At 51.7% G+C, this 21943-nt stretch overlaps 1 protein-coding gene across 1 annotated transcript; it reads left to right on the top strand.

Annotated features, from left to right (window-relative positions):
* The first annotated feature begins 1685 nt into the window (after positions 1–1685).
* PVALB (parvalbumin) lies at positions 1686–18292 on the top strand. The gene is made up of 4 exons (XM_024239887.2): positions 1686–1816; positions 3524–3656; positions 4997–5106; positions 17918–18292. Exons 1-4 carry the CDS (start codon positions 1756–1758, stop codon positions 17944–17946), a joined length of 333 nt encoding a protein of 110 aa, XP_024095655.1. The 5' UTR covers positions 1686–1755; the 3' UTR covers positions 17947–18292.
* The last annotated feature ends 3651 nt before the right edge of the window (positions 18293–21943 follow it).

The following is a 21943-nucleotide window of genomic DNA, read 5'->3' as shown; positions in this document are numbered from 1 at the left end:
TCTGCGCCTCTGTTTCTCCACTGGTATAGCTGAAGGGTCCTTCAGCTGGGGAAATCCATTCTCTAACTAGGATCCTGGAGTGAGCTGAGCCTGGGAATTGAAATGATAGCATAGGAGCCTGGCATATCTGAGTCAGCAGCCCAGCTGGGGACAAGGTGCAGAGGTGATGGCAGTAGCAGCAGGGTCCAGGGCAGCTGAGGGGTCCTAGGAAGTCCTGGAGCTGAGAGGCATCAGGTCAAAAGCTGCATCCTTGGTGCCTTGGAAGCCAGCTGGTGGGCTGTGGCCTGAAGGAGCTGACTCACAGGGAGGGGGCAGCTGGAACCAGTAGCGGTATCCTAAGGTTTCCAGGAAGGGCAGCCATCCAGGGCTGAGCTGCAGGAGACAGTGTTGACAGCAGTGTCAGGGAATTTGAGTTACTGGGCAGCTGGACAGCTGCTCTCCCTGGTCCCCACCACCCAGGGCCACCACAGCCCCAGGCCCTGCCTACCTGCCCATACCTTAAGTTGCAATCCCCAGGTCCCACTACATGGGACCACTGACATCATCAACACATCACAGAGAGACAGAAGCCCAGAGAAGGTCACAACCCAAGGTCACACTGGGACTTAGTGCAGCCCAGGATCTAGAACCCAGGCCTCCTGACTCCCTGTCCAGTGCTCACACACTCTAGAAGCAGCTGGTTGCAGCTTGAAACCTTGGAAACCATGGGGAAGAACACAACGGGTCTCTGGCTGCATACAGATAGGCACCATGACATTTTTCCAGAGGTGAAGTTCAGATCCCCACACCTGCTTAGGTTGTCTAGAAAGTGTGGTCTGAAGGTGCTACCTTTCTTCCAAACACATATGGGGCTTTCTGGGAGGGAGCATAGCAATTCCAAGCAGCCTCTCCCACCCTACTCTGCCCAAAAAAGGTTTATGGGAGTAGGGGGAGTCTGGACCCATGATGCCAGGACCCAGGAGACCAGGAAAGCAAGTAGTTACTAGAGATCTGAGAAGTGTTCTTCGAAAAATCAAGCCAGCAAAAAAATAAAAAATAAAAGTAAAACATCAAATCAGGTTTTAGAATATGCATCCCTGGCCAGATGTGGGATGGGGCACCCGAAGTGGGCCCCAGCAGCTCCTGCCTGTCCTTGTCCCTGTCTCTGTCCCTGCCACCTCCTCCCTGCGTCGGGTGGGTCAGGTTTCAGGACCTCAGCGCTCAGATTTTGCAGCATAAATTTGCATCCAGGACAGACCAGAGCAGAGGCTGAGGTAGGAGTGGAGAGAGAAAGGGAGCAGGGCCTAGGGGGTCCTGAGGTGCAGGCTGGCCACTGAGGGTTCAGGATCTTCCCCCACGCGGCAGGACATCCTCCGAGGTTCCCAGATCTGAGACCGCGCACCTCCTGCGTGCCCTTGACGGCAGGTGGACTTTCCAGACCCAGCTGGTGACGCCAGTGCCCCCTAAATCCCAGAGGTGGCCCCTTCCCTTCGTGCCCTGGCGGCAGCCCCTGGGATCCCGCGGACCCCTGGCCTGGCGGTGCAGGAGTTGTAGCAGGTCCGCGCGCCTTCTTGCCCGCGGCCTGCGCTGCTCAGCGGCGCGGCTGGACTGAGCCGCTCCCGCTGCGCTCAGAGTCCGGGCCCCTGGCGCCATGCCAGGCCCGGCGGGCGTGCGCCCGGCGCGCAGCACTGCAGCGCTGGTCATATGAGCAGAAATGATGAGAAAAGCACTTTTTAATCTTTTCGCACTTGCTCTGCCCGCTCAAACAGTTGCAGGATGTCGATGACAGACTTGCTGAACGCTGAGGACATCAAGAAGGCGGTGGGAGCCTTTAGCGGTGAGCAGCGCGCTCCCCTCCCCATCCCTCTCCCCTCGTCCACCTCCCGCGCCCCTGCACTCCGCGGGCCCCGCAGCCGGCGGATCCTCCCCAGCGCGCTTCTGCCCACACTTCCAGCTGGGCGCCGGCGATGTCGGGGCGGGGGCGTCCTTGGCAGTTCCCAAACTCTGTCCTGGCAAGGCTTGGCGCGGGGAGCGGGCGGGGAAGAGGGCGCCCTGCCCAAGTTACAGAAACTTGAGGGTGCCGAAGGCCCGGTGTCTGGGAGGACTCAGGGTCCGGGACCAAGGGCGAAGACCAGGGTCGGAGGAGAGACCTCCAGGGTCCTTGTACGAGCTCTCTGTACGTCCTCTTTAAGGCACGTGGAGAGGACTGCAGGGCGCATCTTCCTCTCCAAGCGACCCCTTTCCTGGACCCTCATTCCGGACAGGACTTTTCCCGCCAGGCGGTAGCCGTTGTTGGCCCCCTGACTGTCCTAGTTCCTTTACTGAGATTCAGCAACGGACCTGCGGGCGAGGTGACCTTCTGGAGCCGGCGCACAGCTCTGCCTAAGCCCGCACGGGGCATCCTCAGTGCCTCAAACCGCCAGCCTCCTTAGGCAGGCAGGAGAGGGGAACCGGCAGTCTCACCTCTCCCAGCTGACCGGGACTTCAGCACTTAGCTGCCCGCCTTCCTCCTCCCCTGTCCTCCAGATGGGGAAACCAGGCAACTGTCTTGGAGAGGACAAGACATTTGCCCAAGGTCACCTAGCTGGGCAGAAGGGGTGTTAGAACTGGATTGCCCAGCCTAGTATCGGAGGTGGACAGGGCAACTTTCCTTGTCTCTAGCCCTGTGCTGCGGGGAAGAGAACATGACTTCAACAGCCACCCCCTACACACACACACACACAACACACACTCACAATACATGATCTAACATTGTACCCTTCCCCAGGTGTTCTAAAACAGGACCCCAAGATACAGAAAATTGCACGTAGTAAAGGACCCCCATTTCCTTTCTGCTTTGCACCCCCTCCCCTGGGCACAAGAACCTCTCTGGGAAGCCACCCTGCCAGGGTCCTGGGATAACCCTCTCCCTTCACCTCAAGCCCATCTGGGAAGAAACTTAACTGGGTGTTTCTCGGGAGCCTCCCAACACCCCTTCCTACTGCCTCCAAAATGGATTTCTGCGCAGAGCCAGGACTTCCGGGTCTGCCCCTCCTCCCCCCACTGTGTGACCTTGAGGGAAACCTGTCCTTTCTATGTCAATTTTCTGGCAACAGAGTCTGTGGCCAAGAAAGAAGGTCAACCCTCCTCCCCCTACCCCCAGGACCATGTTCATGCCCCCCTTCAATTCCCCAGCCCACTCCCAACCAGCTGGCACTCAAAAGTCTTCCTGGACACAAGGTTCTCAGAAGAACAAAAGTCTTTGGTTCTTAGGTGCTGCTCCCATCATCAGCAATGGGTGCAGTGGAGGTGGGGTGTGGGGGCAGGCTTGAGAGCCAGGGAGGTCTGGGTTTGAGCACACCTCTTCCACTCCCAGCCTTGTGACCTTGGACAGGGCATCCTCCCTTGCCCGGGCTCCCTCAGCCCTCCGATGGAGGTGGGTACATCTCATTCCCCACGACTGGCATGCGGGAATCCATCAACAAGTGCCTCGACGCCCCCCATTCTCCCACCCTTCTCTACCAGCCTTTTTGGTCGTTGTTTGACCCTGCTCTTCCCCCCACAGCTACCGACTCCTTCGACCACAAAAAGTTCTTCCAAATGGTCGGCCTGAAGAAAAAGAGTGCAGACGATGTGAAGAAGGTGTTTCACATCCTGGACAAGGACAAAAGTGGCTTCATCGAGGAGGATGAGCTGGGGTAAGCAGAGGCCTGCAGGGGCTGCCCAGCCCACGGCTGCACGAGAGGGAGTGGGGGCTGGGACTCTAGCTTCCAAGTGTCCATCAGACCTGCCTTTCACTCTGCCTGCTTCACAGAAAGTAACCGTGCGTGAAGGCAGGGCTTGGACCCAGGGCACCAGGGAAGAAGGCTTCCTGGTGCTATTGCTTCGGAAGAGTAAAACCCTCAGCTGAAAGTGCAACTAACTAGGTTAAATGATAGCCACTTAATATTGCTAATGGAATGATGCTACTTAATAATTTAATGCAAATGAAGAGGCAGTTTTTCTTGCTACCTAACACCATAGGTAGGGCAGAAAGCATTCACTTGAGTATTTCATTGATTTTCATTTGTCTAAAAGACACTTTCCACCTTCCTGCAGCCCCCAGCCCTCTGGTACTAGTGTGGCTGGTGCAATTTCTGGGCAAGCCAGGGATGCAGAACCACCTCTGGGAGTCCAGGGGTCCTTGGAGAAAAGCAGAGAAGGAGAAGGCTGTGGCTAGGAAAATGCATGCCAAAGCATCTCCCACCATCTGCAAAAGCATCTCCCACCATAATTCCCTCAGCCACCCGGCCATGTCTACTGACTCAGGTTGCCTTATGTCACTTTCTGGCCAAGAAAGCCTTGAGTTTTGTTAAAAAAGAGAAGCGGGGGGTGGGTGTAGGGAGAGGCCTTTCAAGTAGGGACTTCCCCACCCATCCTATCTCTCGCCTAAACCATCTCACAAGGGTACCTTCTGTCTAGAATCTTCACGTTCTACCCACTTACATCCAACATGCATGCACACGTATGCACACACACACACACACTCACAGAGGCTGACTTCCCCCTGTCCTCCAGGCATCACCTTCACCAGGAAGCCTCCCCCCTCCTCCCCTCACCGCAGGTAGGCGGATATAGCTTCTGAGCGCCGTCCTCCACTGCCCATCACACCATGTGGTCTCTCTCGGAGCCCGTGACCTCTTTATTTTTTCCAGTGCCTTCCAAAGATCACCACTGTGACCCCACTTTCCAGCATATGCCTGACACAGAAATGACACTTAGTGGATACTTGTTGGATAAATTAATGAATGTAGGTGCCCTCCCTGAAGTGAGGACAACCCTTCGCTGAGGACAGCCTGTCCTTTCCTAAATACTCACCCACGAAAGCACAGCCACCGAGCAGGCTACCTGGCCCAGAGCACCTGTGTGCGTGACTGCTGCTCGCTGCCTGTCCCAGCCACCCCTTTCCCCATACAGACACCAGACCACCCCCCATCCAGCGTCCTGCAAGGCAACCTCGGTTGACTCCCTCACCGGCTTTCTCTCTTTTCTCCTCCAGATTCATCCTAAAAGGCTTCTCCCCAGATGCCAGAGACCTGTCTGCTAAAGAAACCAAGACGCTGATGGCTGCTGGAGACAAAGATGGGGACGGCAAAATTGGGGTTGACGGTGGGTAGCCGTGACCTGGGGTCTGGGCGAATTGTGGATCTTGGGGTGTTGGATGAGAAAAGTTTGAAGCTATGTCTGTCACAAGGAAGGGATGATACAGGGGTCCCTCACTCCCCCAGATTAGAAGATAAAAAGCAGTCCATTAGGTCTGAGAGCTCTGCCACATACTCCAGACAAAGGAAAACTGGTGTATTTTCCTAATTTGAAAACCTAAAAGGAATAGAGTCTGTTTTTCCTGCTGGGTAGGGGATCCAGGAGGATTTGGGATTTTTTTTTTTCCTGAACTCTGTCTGCACTTTTGCATGGATACTGGCCCAAACTCTGCCCAAACTGGCTGTGTGACCTTGGGCAGTGTCTCTCGATCGCTGGGCCTCTGTCTCCCATCTATAATCCAAGGAAATGAGGCCGACTAATCCCCAAGGATCCTCTGCCTCTCACATTCTCAGATTCCAGGGATGGAAATTCCTATCTCCTGTCCTCCTCAGCATCTTGTCCTGGTGTTCTGTAAGCCCAAGTCTCAAAACCTCTTTAGGTTTTACTCAAATATACTATTCTAGCCTTGCAGCAGAGCCAGGAAAAACAGTAAGCCAGAAATCAGCAGGGGATTCAGACAGGGAATACCTGGTCCTGCCTTGCTTTGCAGGCTTCAATGTCAGCACAGATGAGAGACCAGTGGCCCACTGTCCACTCCTTTCTCCATTTGGCTCCGTGTGGCATTCATAGAGCACACCCACATTGCCATCTCTCTTAGCTCATGATTTTCTCAGGAATTATCTCCATTTTGCGGTGGGCAAATGGACTTTGAAGGTGCTTAGCCTAGTTCAAAGAGCTAGGACACAGTGGTGGAGTGGGGATTTAGAACCAGGCCTGAATGAGTGTTTGCAGCGTGCTAAGCTGCCATTTGCTCCCATAATAGGCTTTTCTGCTGGTCTCAGAGAAAACTGTGTGTAGGTGCTTGGCACTCTGGGCCCCAGGCTATCTGGGTTCAAATCCCAGCCCTACCACTTTCGAGCTGTGTGACCCTGTGTAATTTGATAACTACTCTGAGCCTCTGTTTTCTCGTCTCTGAACCGAACAGAATTATAATTCTTATAGGGTGATTACAAGGGTTAGATGTGTTAATATGCAAAGTGCTAAGAACAGTGTCTGGCACACAGTAAATGCTATATATGTATTTGTTAGCTAATTTTTTTAAAACTGGGGATTGGGTTGCATTCATCCTTCTAGCCCCAGTATCTAGCCAATACCCCACACAGAGCAGGTGCTTCATAAACATCCGCTGCCTGAGTGTAAAGCTGAGACCCCCATGCTCTGCTCCTTCTCTGCCCCTTGCCAGCTGTGACCTTGAACACATCACCTCTGCACACCTACGTTCCCTTGCTCAGCAAATGGGGTGCATGAGCTCCTCCTAAGACCTGTTTGGGCTTGTTGTGAAAGTTAAGTTTCTATGAACATAAAATTGCTTTGAGAAGGGTACAAGGATTATGAAAGTAGGTATATGCTTATGAGTTAGCGGGGTTTTTTTTTTTGTTGTTGTTGTTTATTTCTTTTTTGTTTGTTTCCTGCCAGTAACGAGAATGGAGAATCCCTATCAAGGTCAAATGCAGGGGGTCCCCTGGCCATCTGATGCCAGCTGCCCTTCTTGTGGCTGGGAAGGAGAGAGGTGGTTTTAAAGGAGTGGAGCAGAGGGTATTGGAAAGGCATCGTTGGCTTGGCCACTCCTGGGGCTTCTGGTGCTTGGCAGATCCTCGCTCACACCCCCATCCCCACCAATCTGCTTATCAGACAGCTCCACCCACAAGGCCTGGCTCCCTCCTGAACCCTGACCCAGGCCTCCAGACCTGCCTTCCATTTTTATTTGCAGCCAACATGCCATAGCTCAGAAGCCCTGGGCCGGGTCTTCATAGGTGACTGCTCACAGACAACCTACATGATGAAGAAAAACCAAGCCAAACCTGTCCCAGTTCCCTGCCTCCCTCCGTCCCTCCCTCCCTGCCACACTCAGATCTTAAAGCATCGACTAAACTCTTCTAACAGATCCAGCAGATGTTGACTGAGTAGCAACTCTGTGCCTGGTAATGGAAGAGGTAAAAATAATTCAGGCCCATTTCCTGACTGGGTGCCCCTGAGCAGCTGCTCCTTAGCCCTGAGCCCCAGCTTCCTCATCTGTAAACTAGGTATTATAACATGGAAATGTGTCCTGTAGTGCCCAGCACATAACAAATGCTCAACAAATGGCCACTGCAATGCCTTATTTATTTATTTAGAGACAGTCTCTCTCTGTCATCCAGGCTGGAGTGCAATGGTGTAATCTCAGCTCCCTGTAACCTCCGCCTCCTGGGTTTAAGCAATTCTCCTGCCTCAGCCTCCCGAGTGGCTGGGATTATAGGCACGCACCACCATGCCCAGCTAATTTTTGTATTTTTAGTAGAGACGGGGTTTCACCATGTTGGCTAGGCTGGTCTTGAACTCCTGACCTCAAGTCATCCGCCAACCTCAGCCTCCCAAAGTGCTGGGGTTACAGGCATGAGCCACCGCACCCGGCCATGCAATGTCATTTTTATTGTCTGCACATTGCTTGCAGCTCTATACATATACACAAATAAGCAATAGTGCCAGCCAGAGGCAGAGGCACAGGCATCAGGCATTTTGTACAGACTTGGAGGCTAAGCCACAGGCTGTAGGGGACAGAGGGAGTGGGGTCCAGGCAACGTATTGGCATCAGCCAAGGCTGGAAACTTTAGGGTATGTTCAGAAAAGGACAAGAAGATTGTTTTGCCAAGAATGGGAGGAAAGAATTATTAGCTGGGCATGTCACGTGTGTCCAACCCAGTGCTGGGTTTGGTTACCTCATTTGACCTTGGGACAACAGAGGACATAAGTGCAGAAGTAGAAAGGGCAGCCCAGAGACAGAGTGCAAGGTCACAATGCCAGCAAGTGCCAGGGCCAGGATTCAAACCCAACAGCATGGTCCAGGCCCACCTGTGCAGCCTCCATTGAGCTCATAGGCAAGACATAAAATAGACAATGAGCACAGACCACCCTGAGGCACTGGGGCCCCACACTTCCTGCTTTTGAGGTGGGAAGATGCAGATGCCCCCTTCCTCACTCCCAACCCCCTAACGCAGGAAGGGTGGATGCAATGATGCCCAATAGGCAGCGCGATGGGAAGCAGAGCCTTTTTGGGGCCCAGGATGTTCTGTTTCAGATACTCTGCTTTGCTGTCACTCTCTCTAAAGGCCAGAAGGCCCGAGCCCCACCTATAGCTGGAAGATGCCTTCAACTCCTGGCAGGATCTGGGGCATGTCCTAGAGCCCTTCTGACCATAAAGTGCCTTGTCTTTAAAACCATGGGGCATGCCAGGTGCGGTGGCTCATGCCTGTAATCCCAGCACTTTGGGAGGCCGAGGCAGGTGGATCACGAGGTCAGGAGTTCGAGACCAGCCTGGCCAACATGGTGAAACCCCATCTCTACTAAAAATACAAAAATCAGCCAGGCGTGGTGGCACACACCTGTAATCCCAGCTACTCAAGAGGCTGAGGCAGGAGAATCGCTTGAACCCGGGAGGCGGAGGTTGCAGTGAGCCGAGATTGCGCCACTGCACTCCAGCCTGGGCAACAGAGCAAGACTCCGTCTCAAAAACAAACCAAACAAAACAAGACGAAAAAACAAACAAACGAAAAAAAACCATGGGGCATGGCGCAGATCACTAGCCAGTTACTGGGGTGCATTCCAGCCCTGAGATTTCACGGATGTCCCAGTGGATAAACCTCTACACAGAGGACCACTTCACTATTTTGGCTCAGCTGCGTGACCTTGAATGATGATGGCAATAGCATCTAAGTTCATAGAGCACTCAATTTGTGCCAGGCACAGTGCTTGGCATTTCACTCATTTAATCTTCCTAGCTATCTCTGAAGTGTATACTATTATGATTCCCATTTTATAGATAAGCACACTGAGGCTCAGAGAGGCTAAGGGCTTGCATAAACCCTTTAGGCTAGGAAGAGAAAAGATCAAAGCCTGAAGTCAGGTCTGTTGAGCTCCGAAGCACATGACCTGTGCTGCCTGCTTCATTCATTCATTCATTCATTCATAGTTTAGTTTACTATAAGATGATTATATTTATTGACTTATTGCCTATTTCTTTCTCCTCCACTAAGATGTCAGGTCCGCTGAGCAGGAACTTTACTTTTTTCAGTTCTAATCCCAGCACCTAGAATAGGGCCTGGCCCATAGTGGGAGAAAAAGAAAAGTGTATTTGGTTGAATGAATGAATGAATGAACAAGTGCCCAGCTCTGGGCAGCACTGTGCAGTGATGAGGATGCATAACTGCTGTATGTAGTGGGAGATGATCTGCAAGCCAAGGTTGGGGATCTGTGGGGACTTGTCTGTAGCAGGTGCCGGGGGAGCCCAAACCAGGGACTGCCTCTCTTCCCAGCTCTGTTTGTCCTTCTGAAGGTGAGTGATACTTATCAGGTTCTTGAAGATCCTGTATTGAAGGGAGGGGGTAGGAAGACAAAGTTCTAATAATAACCCTTTGCATTCCTGTCTCTGGGGCAACTACTTCCAGGAAGCTCAAAGGCTTTTATAAGATGTAGTTGATTGATTCTCAAAGGCCACCCTAAAAGGCTGGTGCAGAGCTGATATGGGGAGGGGCTTAAGGCTGAAAAGGAAAGAGAAGCTAGAAAAAGAGGTGAAGGGTGCCAAAAAAAAAATCTTTGTTAAAGCACCTGCAGTTGCAAAGCCCAGGCATAAAAAGCAGAAAAAGCAGACTATGTGGCAGGTGCCTTTTCAAACACTTCACCTTCACAACGGGTCTCCAGCTGGGAGCGGGTGTCAGCATCACCTGGAGGGCCTTTGGCAACACAGATGGCTGTGCCAGACCCCAGGAGTTTCTGATTCCTTAGGTGGAGCCCACACTTTTGCATTTCTAACAAGTTAGCAGATGGTGCTAATGATCTGGCAAACCACGCTTAGAGGACCACTGCCTTACAATAATCCTAGGAAGTAGATGCCGTCACTATCCCCATTTTGCAAGTGGAGAAACTGAGGCATCATGAGACGTGACATGCCCAGGGTCTTTCTGTAGCAGAGCTAGAACTGAGGCTTGGTGGTCCAGCCAGGACCCTCTGCCATCCTGCCTCACACCGGCATGTGTCCTCAGCCTGGGCCTTCCAAACTCAATGCCCGCCCCCGCAGAGTGTGCTGACCAACAGAAATCGAGGTTAGCATTCATCCCCACTTCCTATGTGCCAAGTACTGCACACAGGCCTTACATCTTTTAACTCATTCAAACCTCCCAACAGCTCTACAAGATATCTTTGTTATTGATACATACAAGGAATCTGAGGCCCAGGGAAGCAGAGAGACTTGCTGTGAAGCCTCAGGGCCCTCTTCAAACCTTGACTCCTAATATCTTGCTGCAGAGAAGATCCGCATGCCCCGTGTGCACACGTGCCTGCACGCAGTCCTAGTTACATTCTTCCTGAAACCCATTCCCGGCAATGGATCCACTGCCCTCTGCTTTAAGTGTGTCTCAACTCAAGAGTTTGGGGTTTGCATTTTGCTTCTGTTGCTGAAACATATAGTCATCGTTATGGCCTAACCTTGCAACCCCCCGCCACTCACTCGCGTGCCTGAAGGAATTTGCGTTTTCTGCTTCCCTCTGGCAAAATCTGTTCCCTTTTATCCTTAAGTAGCCTATTTACTGTGAGAGGCAGAGTGGTAGCGTAAGGCCTTGGGCTGTGGTGGAGAACGTGAGTCAGGCAGAAATTAGAAAGCCAAATGCTGGGGATCAGCCGTGGGAATGGCTGTATCTTTTCCTCTCTCAGCACATCCATTCCCACACCTGGAAAGTGGGGAGAAAAATACACACCTTACAGGGTTGTTGCTCAAATGAAGAGAATGTTCTAGAAATGATTCCTTTCCTCTTATTTTACGGGAATGTTTTGCTCGTAAGCTACCCAATACCTTTTGAAAGTGGTGGAATCTCAATCCTCAACAGAAAGGAAATTGAGTCTAAAGCAGGAGAAAAGTGAGAGGGATAGAAGGAAAATTTGCCGGTCTCCCTGTAATTCCAGCCCTCCGGCCTCTATGGGGATTTGATTTCTAAGTAGGACAGGATGCTCATATCAAGGCTAGCCCAGGGTTTTGAGGGCAGAGCCCTAAGGTGCACGATGCTTTGTCCCATCTCATTGCACCCTGGTACCAGCTCAATGAGGTCTAGGGGACACTGTGATCCCCACTGAGAGACGTGAAAACTGAGGTCCCCTAGACAGTAAGTGCCAAAGTCACATAGCAAGTCCTTGGCCCAATGGGACCCTGGTCTCCTGACTCCACCACTCCCTCCCCTAAGCTGAGCTGAGACGTTTTAGTTATAAATGGCTTCTGTGCTTAGCAATCTGCTCTTTTTATTCCCATGTGGACTTTCCCTAGCTCTGACCTTATGCTGCACTAGAAAAGATTTAGCAAGGGGAGAGGAAGCAGCCTTCCTTACATAACTGGCCTCCTGTGAAAGGGAGCAGCTGCTTGATGGAAAAAGACATTCCCCTCCATGCATCCCTCTCCTTCTGCCTCTGGGGGTTGCAGCTTGAGTCAGAAGCGGGACCATTTAACTCCAACCTTTGAGGAAGAGACGCACCCTGGCCCCAGCCACGCATGTTAGAATCTTCCTAGCTGAGTGACACAGTGACACTCAGCCTCAGTTTCTCTGTAAATAAAATGAAGATAAGAGAGCCGACGAGGATGAAATGGAATAACACACCGTGCGGTGCCTGGCACAGAGCGAGCCCCAGAACTGTTGACGGGGCCTCCTTGTGGCTGTCTGGCTTGACCTGGAGTGACTCTACCTCCCAGTTCTCCGGGATGGGAAGGTGATCCCTGTTTGAGATACCAATTTATAAGAAACCGAGCCCGGGAGCTATTTAGAGGCGAGGTGATAAACCAGGAGGCCGGCTCCTTCATCCCGGTCATCACGACAGAGGGAGGGAAAGAGCCTTCCAGCCGCTGACTCAATGGCCGGCTCAGTTTCGCTTTGGGCCATCAGCGTATGTTGGTCTCACCTGTCAATAGCTTCTAAATTTGTCCAATCCCCACGGCCTGGGACTGGGGCAGACCTAATTAGGCTAATTTCAGTTTCCTAAGGGAAAGAAAAAAACAGAATCCTCTAGTCCTCTAATCCTCCCTCTGCTGCCTCCTTCCCACCCCCATCCCTACTGTCTACCTTCTTTGCTGCTTTCTGATTGGACAATGATGACATCTGCAAGCTGGCCCCAGAGGGTCTTGGGCGAGGTTTTAGACTGCAAAGGTACTGCTGTACTTGCATGTCTTAGAAGAGAATGACCATTCTGGATGCCTCCAAAGGAAGACTGTCTCTTCTACCTGTCAACATTAAGAGTTGATTTAGTCGCATTACCATTGTGTGCCAGACACTGTGCTGGGCACTCCTTCTCCATTATCTTATGGAGCCCTTACCATAACCCTATAAGGGGATAGTCCCAGTATCCCCATTTTATAGACGAGGAAACTGAGGATCAGGAACTAAGTTGCCATGGATGGGTGTGCCGGAGGCGGGATGCTAGCTCTGATGGGATAGATGGGTCGGAAACTTGTACCAGGTCAGCTGGCTGCTCTTTAGGCTTTCCGTACCCTCTGTTTATATCTTCCTTGTCTTGCTTAGTTTCAGGACTTTCGTGGTTAATGTTACCTCAAAGCTCCAACCTGTGTCTGTTGTGCTGGGGAGATCCACACAGGAGGTGGAACTAACACTTATAAACCAGTTACTATGTGCCAGGCGTATTACCCCATCTGGTCTTTCTAATAGCCATCCAAACAGGCATTATTATACCCACTTTACAAATGAGAAAACTGAGCCTCAGAGAGCTAAAGTAGTGACTGATGGCCACCTAGCCAGGTAGTGATGGAAGAAGAGTGAGACGTAGGTCCAGGGTTGCTGGACGGTTGTAGGTAGGTGCCAGGGTGGCGGCGGGAAATGCTGGGATCATGGAGACAAACAATGGCAACAAGAACAACGATGATGCTAACAAATACCAGTTACAGTACAATTTAGAGCCTCCTGCTTCTGCCGGGCAGCAGCCAGGCGTTTATAGGCTTGGTTTCAAAGTGGCTCGAAATACAGAAACACCTTGGTTGCAACATCACCAGATACCGAGAGCTTGCTATGCACCAGGCCTGTGACCGAGAGCTTTAGTGCTGGTTCTTCTGAACAACTTAAGGAAGTAGGCACTATCATGAGCTCCGTTTGACAGGTGAGGCGAAGCATCTAGTTGAAGGTCACAGGAACAAGAAATGGGAGCTGGGAGTTACCCCCAGCTTGCTTGCTCCAAACACTGTGTGACAGCTGGAAAGGCGTCTTCTAGACCTGACACTCACTCATAAGAAAACCAAGACCAGGGAGGATGAGGCATCTTGTCTGGGGACAGCAGCAGATGGCAAAGCCAAGACTAGAACCTGACCATTCAAAGCTACATTCCCCATCCTAGGATCCTACCTACCACCAATTCAGCTGACCTAGAGTTTACAGGATCTTTGTGTAGTCTTTGTTTGTTTGTTTGTTTGTTTTTGAGACGGAGTCTTGCTCTGTCACCCAGGCTGGAGTGCAGTGGTACGATCTTAGCTCACTGCAATCTCCACCTCCTGGGTTCAAGCCATTCTCCTGCCTCAGCCTCCTGAGTACCTGGGATTACAGGCGCGCGCCACCACGCCCGGCTGACTTTTGTATTTTTAGTAGAGACGGGGTTTCACCATGTTGGTCAGGCTGGTCTCGAACTCCTGACCTTGTGATCTGCCCACCTCGGCCTCCCAAAGTGCTGGGATTACAGGCATGAGCCACTGCACCCGGCCAGTCTTTTGTTTTTCTTTAAGGAGAGACCTGGGCATTTTAGAGGAAGGGTTTGGCTAGGAGACCTGTTCATTAATTGGCTGGCTCCTAAGAGCTCAGCCCTGAGGCAGATAGGAAAGGCATGGAAGGGGTGGCTCCTGCCCTCAATTTATCTACAAAGTCCCCTGTTGAAGGTTCTGAGGGGATAAAATTAGAATTCCATGTTCTCTGCCGAAGGCCAGCGCATGTGGCTACTGTGATGTCCTGGCTGCTTCAGAACAGATTGCAGGGTGGGCAGAGGGGCTGATTTAAGAGGCTTTCAAAAACCCCACAGCTCCAAAGTACCTCCCAAAGTCTGGCTCCAAAATGCCTGACTTTCCATCACCGGAGAGTCCCTCATTGGTGTCCCTGGGCCTCTGTCACACCAGCTGCACCAAATCCCGTCTAGTGTGAAGGTGACCAACGGGCTCTTTACCGATGAGCAGCCTGAGAGCCCATAATTTCCAGAGTGAGGACGAAGGGGTCAGTGCAGTCTGGAAAACAGAGAGGACCAGCTTCCCCTCTTGACAATCTCTCCATGAGCAGGCGATGGCGGACAGGCTCATGCATCCTTTATCCCAGGACAGAGAAACTCAGTGCCCCCAAACAGGGAATGCCAGTGCTGGATAAAATGACAGGTTGAAGCTGGAGAGAGTTCATGTTTCTGCCTGAGCTGGGACACTAACCCTCTCTGGAGTAGCCTCTCCACATTCCTGTAGCGGGTTCCTGAGGCCGGAGGCCAAGTCCTGGCTCTGCCTCTTGTTTTCCACATGACCCTGACACCTCACCTTCCCAGCCTCCATTTCCCCATCTATAAAATTAGAATCCTCCCAGACTGTCATGTGAATTATATAAAGTAAGTCAGAGCTTGTTGACCCCTAAGAAGGACTCATGAGCTATCCCATCCACCCACCCAACCACCCATCCATCCATCCATCCATCCATCCATCCACCCACTCATCCATCCACCCACCCATCCATTCATCCTTCTCTCCCTTTATCCATCCCTCCATCCATCCATTCCTCATCCCTCCATCCATCCATCCACCTACCCCTCCATCCATCCCTCCATCCACCCATTCCTCATCCATCCATCCATCCCTCCCTCCATCCATCCCTCCATCCACCCATTCCTCATCCATCCATCCACCCCTCCCTCCATCCATCCATCTACCCCTCCATCCATCTGTCCTTCTATCCCTCCCTCCATCTGTCCATCCATCCCTCCATCCATCCACCCAGTGCTTATTTATGAGCACCTACTGTGTGCCAGGAACACTGTGGCTGCCAGGAGAACAGTGAACAAGAGAGAGGCTCCCCTGCCCTCTAGAGTTTGCATTCTAGTAGGGGGAGACTGACAAAAATAAGTGCATAAATAAGATCATTTCAGAGAGTGCCAAGGACTATGAAGTAAATAAAAAAGGACTAATGCGATGGGATGGTGATATTTGAGCTGGGACATGCGTCACTCTATACCAAGGTCAAAGTAGGTCGGAAACTACTGGGATGAAGAAGGAAGCCTAAGAGCATTTCTAGCCTGAATCATGTCTGCTGTGTGACCATGGTCAAGCTACTTAACTTTTAAGCCTCAGTTTCCCCATCTGTAAAATGCAGACAAAGATGTCTCTCCCATGGAGTAGTCATGAGGATTCAATGAGATAATATATGCAAAATGCTTCCCACATTGGCATTCGATAAATGTTAGTTACTAGCTATAATTAATAAAAGTACTGCTAATAAAAGACATCTCAAAATAACCACCTGCCCCACCGAGGTCCTGGAAGATCACAGGCTCCTGGCTGAAAAAGCAAGCACTTTGACGCCTGTCCTATGGGAGGGATTCTGTACGAGTGTTTGTTGTTTTTGTATTTATTTGAGACTCCATCCTTGGCACTGCTGTTACCACCCAGCCAGAGAGCCTGGGGATTTCAAGACCAGCTGGTGGACCCTCACTCTCTCCCACCCTGCATCCCCCATATCCAGGTCACCCACCTTTCTTATCCTAGGACAGCCTGGAGACAGGAGAGGATGGTGTCTATTTCCTAAGTCAAACCTCAGGAAGGTGAGGCACCCAGGTGTGTGTTCCTTCATCTAGCCAGGGCCAGTGCCAGGTTATTTCTTTTCTTTTTCTTTTTTCTTTTTTGTGAGATGGAGTCTCACTCTGTTACCAGGCTGGAGTACAGTGGCACAATCTCGGCTTACTGCAACCTCTGCCTCCTGGGTTCAAGCAATTCTCCTGCCTCAGCCTCCCAAGTAGCTGGGACTACAGGCGTGCACCACCACGTCCAGCTAATTTTTGTATTTTTAGTAGAGACAGGGTTTCACCATGTTGGCCAGACTGGTCTCGAACTCCTGACCTCAGGTGATCTGCCCGCCTCAGCCTCCCAAAGTGCTGGGACTACACGTGTGAGCCACTGTGCTCGACCTGTAGCCTTGAACTTCTGGACTAGAGGGATCCACCCTCCTCGGCCTCCCAAACTGCTGGGATTATAGGAGTGAGCCATCACGCCCAGCCCAGTGCCAGGTTATTTCTACAATACAGCATGTGTTGGTTTGGTTTTTGTGTGTGTGTCTGTTTTCACTTTTTTATTTTGAAATAATTGTGGATATACAGAAGAATTGCAATGAAGTACATAGAGTCCTGTACACCTTTCACCCAGCTCCTCCGATGTTAATATTTTACATAACCACAGTACAATGATGAAAACTAAGAAACTGGATAGGTGGGGTTTTACATTTGTATTCCATACAAAGTACAGGGAGGATGCAGCTCACCTCAAATGAGTCTCAGATACTTTTTGTGGCCTTTTTGAAGCCATTTCACGACCAGTTTTTTATTTGTCTCTCCCAAGAAATTATTACTGGCCCCTCTCTTCACTCCACTGACAGATAAGGGAACCAAAACCCAGAGAGATACGTTTTCCAGCAAATAGGGCCAGACTAGGCCTGGAAGCCCTAACTTTCAATCCCCAGCCTGTGCTCTCCCCTCATCACAACACTCCATTTTCTTTTTCTTTTTTCTTTTCTTTTTTTTTTTTTGTTTTGAGATGTAGTCTGACTCTGTTGCCCAGGCTGGAGTGCAGTGGCACAATCTCGGCTCACTGCAACCTCTGCCTTCTGGGTTCAAGCAATTCTCCTGTCTCAGCCTACAGAGTAGCTGGGATTACAGGCACCCAACACCATGCCCAGCTAATTTTTGCATTTTTAGTAGATACAGAGTTTTACCATGTTGGCCAGGCTGGTCTCAAACTCCTGACCTCAAGTGATTCCCCTGCCTTGGCCTCCCAAAGTGGTGGGATTACAGGCGTGAGCCACCATGCCCAGCCAAGACAACACTGCATTTTCTAGGGTGATGGGGACTTGCCTGAGACTCTACACTCCCCAGCAGGCTGAGACATGGCATCTCAGAGACACGTAGTGGCACGTGGCAGCAAACTCCTTGTCCTCTTTCATCTCCTGAGGAGAAAAGCAGCAGAGAAGTCCAGAAATATTGCAGGACCCTGAGCCTCAATTTCTTCATCTGTAGAACAGGAACAATGACAAAATGCACCAGATAGGATTATTGTCAGAGTCAAATAAGATATTGAGTATAAAGTGTTTTGAATAGTGCCTGGCATGTGATAAGCATTCAGAAAACCATTATTATTACTATTGCTATTGTTATTACTGTAGTTATTATTAATGATTTTGGGTGTGGCATGACATGATGAAGCAAAAGATATGGTAGGCCCATCATTTCCCACCTCACTTCACTCATCTGCCCATTCATTCATTTATTCATTCATTCATTTTCACACTTACGCTCTGGGGCTGCTGCAGCAGAAGCAAGAACCCAGAGAGAGCACCCCCAGGGCCCCGCAGTCAGGTATGGACAGTCTCTCTTGCATCCCGGCCTCTGACTCACTTTCCTTTGTCATTTTCTTCTGCAGAATTCTCCACTCTGGTGGCTGAAAGCTAAGAAGCACTGACTGCCCCCGGTCTTCCACCTCTCTGCCCTGAACACCCAATCTCCGCCCCTCTCGCCACCCTCCTGCATTTCTGTTCAGTTCGTTTATGTTATTTTTTACTCCCCCCATCCCCTGTGGCCCTCTAATGACACCATTCTTCTGGAAAATGCTGGAAAAGCAATAAAGGTTATACCAGGCAGACTCTGCTTGCTCAGGAAGACCCAGGCCTGTCAGGCATTGGCTTTCCAGATGCATCTGGGCAGGGGGTGGGGGCTGGATTTCAACAGTTAGAAAAGATGTGTTAGGAGGGAATGGAAGGGAACAGTCTCTTTTCTGCTGTAAGTACTAAGCATGGCACTCTACAGAGGTTACCCACTTACTCCCTAAAACCACCCCATAAGGTAGGTGATGAAACTCCCATTCTCTGAAAAACTAAGTCTCAGAGAGGGGATGTGATGTGTCTAAGCCCGCAAATGTAAAATTTGTTAGTGTTGGGGTTTGAATGCAGGTCCGTGGATGGGTAGCTGGATGGATGGATGGATGGATGGATGGATGGATGGATGGATGGATGGGTAGATGGGTGGGTGGATGGGTAAATGGATGGATGGGTGGGTGGATGGATGGATGGATGGATGGATGGATGAATGGGTGAATGGGTGGGTGGATGGATGGATGGATGGATGAATGGGTGAATGGGTGGGTGGATGGATGGATGGTGGATGAATGGATGGATGGATGGGTGGGTGGATGAATGGGTGGGTGGATGGGTGGGTGGATAGATGGATAGATGGATGGGTGGGTAGATGGGTGGGCAGATGGGTAAATGAATGGATGGGTGGGTGAATGGATGGACGGATGAATGGGTGGATGGGTGGGGGGATGGATGGACGGATGGATGGATGGATGGATGGATGGATGGATGGATGGATGGATGGGTGGGTGGGTGGATGGACGGACAGACACATAGATGGATGGATACCATTAAGACTTTTTGTTACAAATGACAGAACCCCAACTCAAGTAACTTAAGCTAAAAAGGAAGGAAACAAAGGACTTGATTGGCTTATGTGCCTGAATAGTTAGGAGAAGTTCTTCAGGAACAGCTGGATCAAGGGACTCAAGTGATATCATCAGGACTAAGTCCCTTTTTTCCTCTCTCTGAGTACTGCTTCGCTTTGTGCTGAATTTGTTATCAGGAGGGCTCTCCCTTCATGATGGCAAGATTCCCCCAGCAGCTCAAGTGAACATTCAGCATTACCAGCAAAAAAAAAAAGAACTTCTTGTTCCCAGCCACTCTATCAGAAGGCCCCAGATTTAGTCCCATTAATACTAGTAGCTAACGTTTACTGAGCACTTACTCTGTGCTGAGACCTTTACAGGATTCCATCTGCACAACAGCACTGTGAAATGCATGCTATTATTACATCCCTTGTATAGATGAGGAAGCTAAGGCACGTAGAATTTAAATGTTGGCCAAAAGTCACACAGCCACCACGGGGAGGATCCAGGGCCCCAACCCCAGCATCACCTCCAGAGCCTGTGTCCCTTCCTGAGTCAGACATAGAGGCCAGGAGGAGGGATCTTGATTGGAGACAGGTGGAGTTGGTCACACACAAGGCTCGTGGCCTGAGAGTGGATGAGGGGTGCCCCTGTGGAAATGAAAAGTGGGGACAGATGCTGGAGGTGAACAGGGCCACGTCCCTACAGAATGGCTTCTGCTGTTCCCCAAGACAGCCCTGGGTAGGTTATTTTAGATTTCCCTGGGTGGAGAGGGGGCATCAGAGTGGTAGTCTCTCTGTCACTAGACCCCATGCCCTGCACCTTCCCTGCTCTCTGAGGTGTCGCCCTTAGGCAGGGCTGTCAGGAGGCCTCTCCCTGAGGGCCCAGCCCGGGGCAGACAACCCATCAGGACCCAGGCTGAGGGGCAGGGATGGGCAGGCCCTCATCCAGGGTGGTAGCCAGGCTCAGAGCAAGCAGGCCCAGGCCTGGGAGAGGACTCAAGGCCAACATTGGGAACTGGGTCAACACAGCAGCAAACCCCAAAGGGCTGCCCTGCCGGGGGCTCAGTCAGGCACCAGGGCCTGCACAAAGGTGGCAAGTGAGCCAGAGGTGGAGCACGTGGGAATGGGTGTGGGAGTGGGAATGTGCGTGAGTGTGCGTGTACACGTGGGGAGGCGTGAGGGCATTGGTACACACACATGCTCGTGAGAACAGTCAGGACCAATGCAGACTTGGATCTTCATGTGGGGGGTCTCAGAGGGCCCAACTCTGGACACTGAGGTGGGGTTGGGGAAGAGGAAGAGGGCCCACCCCATGTTGGGTCTGTGTGGAATGCAGGAGGAGGGGCTGGGGCTGGGGAGCGGGAGCATTTCACCCGGAAACCAGGTCAGAGCCCTGCGAGAGGACAGGCAAGTCAGGATGACAGTTGACAGCTGCCCGCTGGCCTGGAGTGGCCTCAGTGCCTCTGGTTCTGCACCTGCATGACAGCCCGCACCACGCAGTTCAGACTCAGGGCAGCAAATGGCACGGCAGCCACGCGTCGGAGAGCATGGCCCTTTGACCTCTTGGGGGATGCAGGGCATTAGCTCCAGGACCCTATTTTGAAAAGACTCTGCCTGGGGCCTGGGCAGGTCAAGGAGGAAATGGCTTCCCTGCAAGGGCTCAGGGCCTCTGCGCTGTTGCTGCAGGATAACACAGGCAGCAGTAATGGCGGCCACCTTGGGGGTGGGAGGGTTCTATTTACTAAACCACAACATCTCATTTCCTCCTTTCAACAAGCCTCAGCAATAAGCACTACCATTAGCCCCTTTATGGACAAGAAAGCCAAGGCCCTCTGGGGACACACAGCCAGCAAGAGGCAGAGCTGGAATTAAATGCAGGGCTTAATGACCCAACAAACCATTGTGCACAGCCCAGGGTGACAGCGACTGGCATCTTGTGTGGAGGGGGGATGGGAGGGGAGCACAGGAGTGTGGCAGGGGAGGTGAAATGACAAGGGAGAGCCTTGCTGACTCCAGCAGTCATTCGCAAGCCCTCTTCCTCCTGCCTCCCACGTCATGCTCCACTCGACTGTTTCTCTTGCCCTTGGCCAGCACCTGAATCTGGGCCCCATCACGAGTGGGATTGGGCATGACAGAGGAGCCTGGCAGCCTGAGTTTCCCATTTGCAAAAAGCCTCCAATTCAGACACGGGCATCTGTTCAAACGCGACTAATATCCAGTCAGTGTCTGTAACACGGGTTTGGCACCTTTCTACACTGCAACCTTCACCGTGTAGAGGCGGCTGGCTTCTCCCAGTCTCTGGGAGACACTGGTGGGACCGCCCTGGTGTCCATGGACCACTGCAGTGGTCCCCGGCCTATCTCCTGGCCTCGTCTCCCCCTCCCTCTCCCCTCTCCACCCAGAGCCCAAGGGCTCTTTCCAAAACATGGATCAAATCACATTGTTCTACTTAAATCTTTCCAGCGACTGCCCAATCTATAGAATCAAATCCCAGAGCCAAACACAGAGTTCCTGCCTACGGGCATGACCCAGCCTCCATCCCAGCCCTTCTCCCTCAGCCTGGACCATTCTGCCTCCCTGTCCTCCCCAACCCCCCTTTCCCTGGCTCAGTCCTCTTCATCCTCAGGAATCTACTCTGGAGCGTCACCCCCAGCTGAGGTTAGAGCCCCTGTGCCAGTCCTGTGAGTGAAATGAAAAAAAACAGTATGTGACAATCTGATTCCCGTCCACCCCTCCCAAAGACCATGCAATGCCTGAAAGCAGGGCATGTCTGCAGGGGTCCTGCTAAATCCCAGAACCTGGCACCAAAAAGATGCTGGGCTTCACCCATCCTGACGCAGATGTGGCCATAAAGGCCCAACATGGCTTGTGACTCACTCAAGGCCACATAGCAGTGCAGAGCAGAACGGGGCTTGGCCCCAGGCCCCTGCTGTCCCACCCCTGCCATAGTGCCATCCATAGGGACCTGCTAACTCAGTAAGGAATGCAGGCATGACAGGAAGCCCTC

Source organism: Pongo abelii, chromosome 23 (genome assembly GCF_028885655.2).
Source record: "Pongo abelii isolate AG06213 chromosome 23, NHGRI_mPonAbe1-v2.0_pri, whole genome shotgun sequence".
Lineage (NCBI taxonomy): Eukaryota > Metazoa > Chordata > Mammalia > Primates > Hominidae > Pongo > Pongo abelii.
This window is presented reverse-complemented; position numbering and strand designations above follow the sequence as displayed.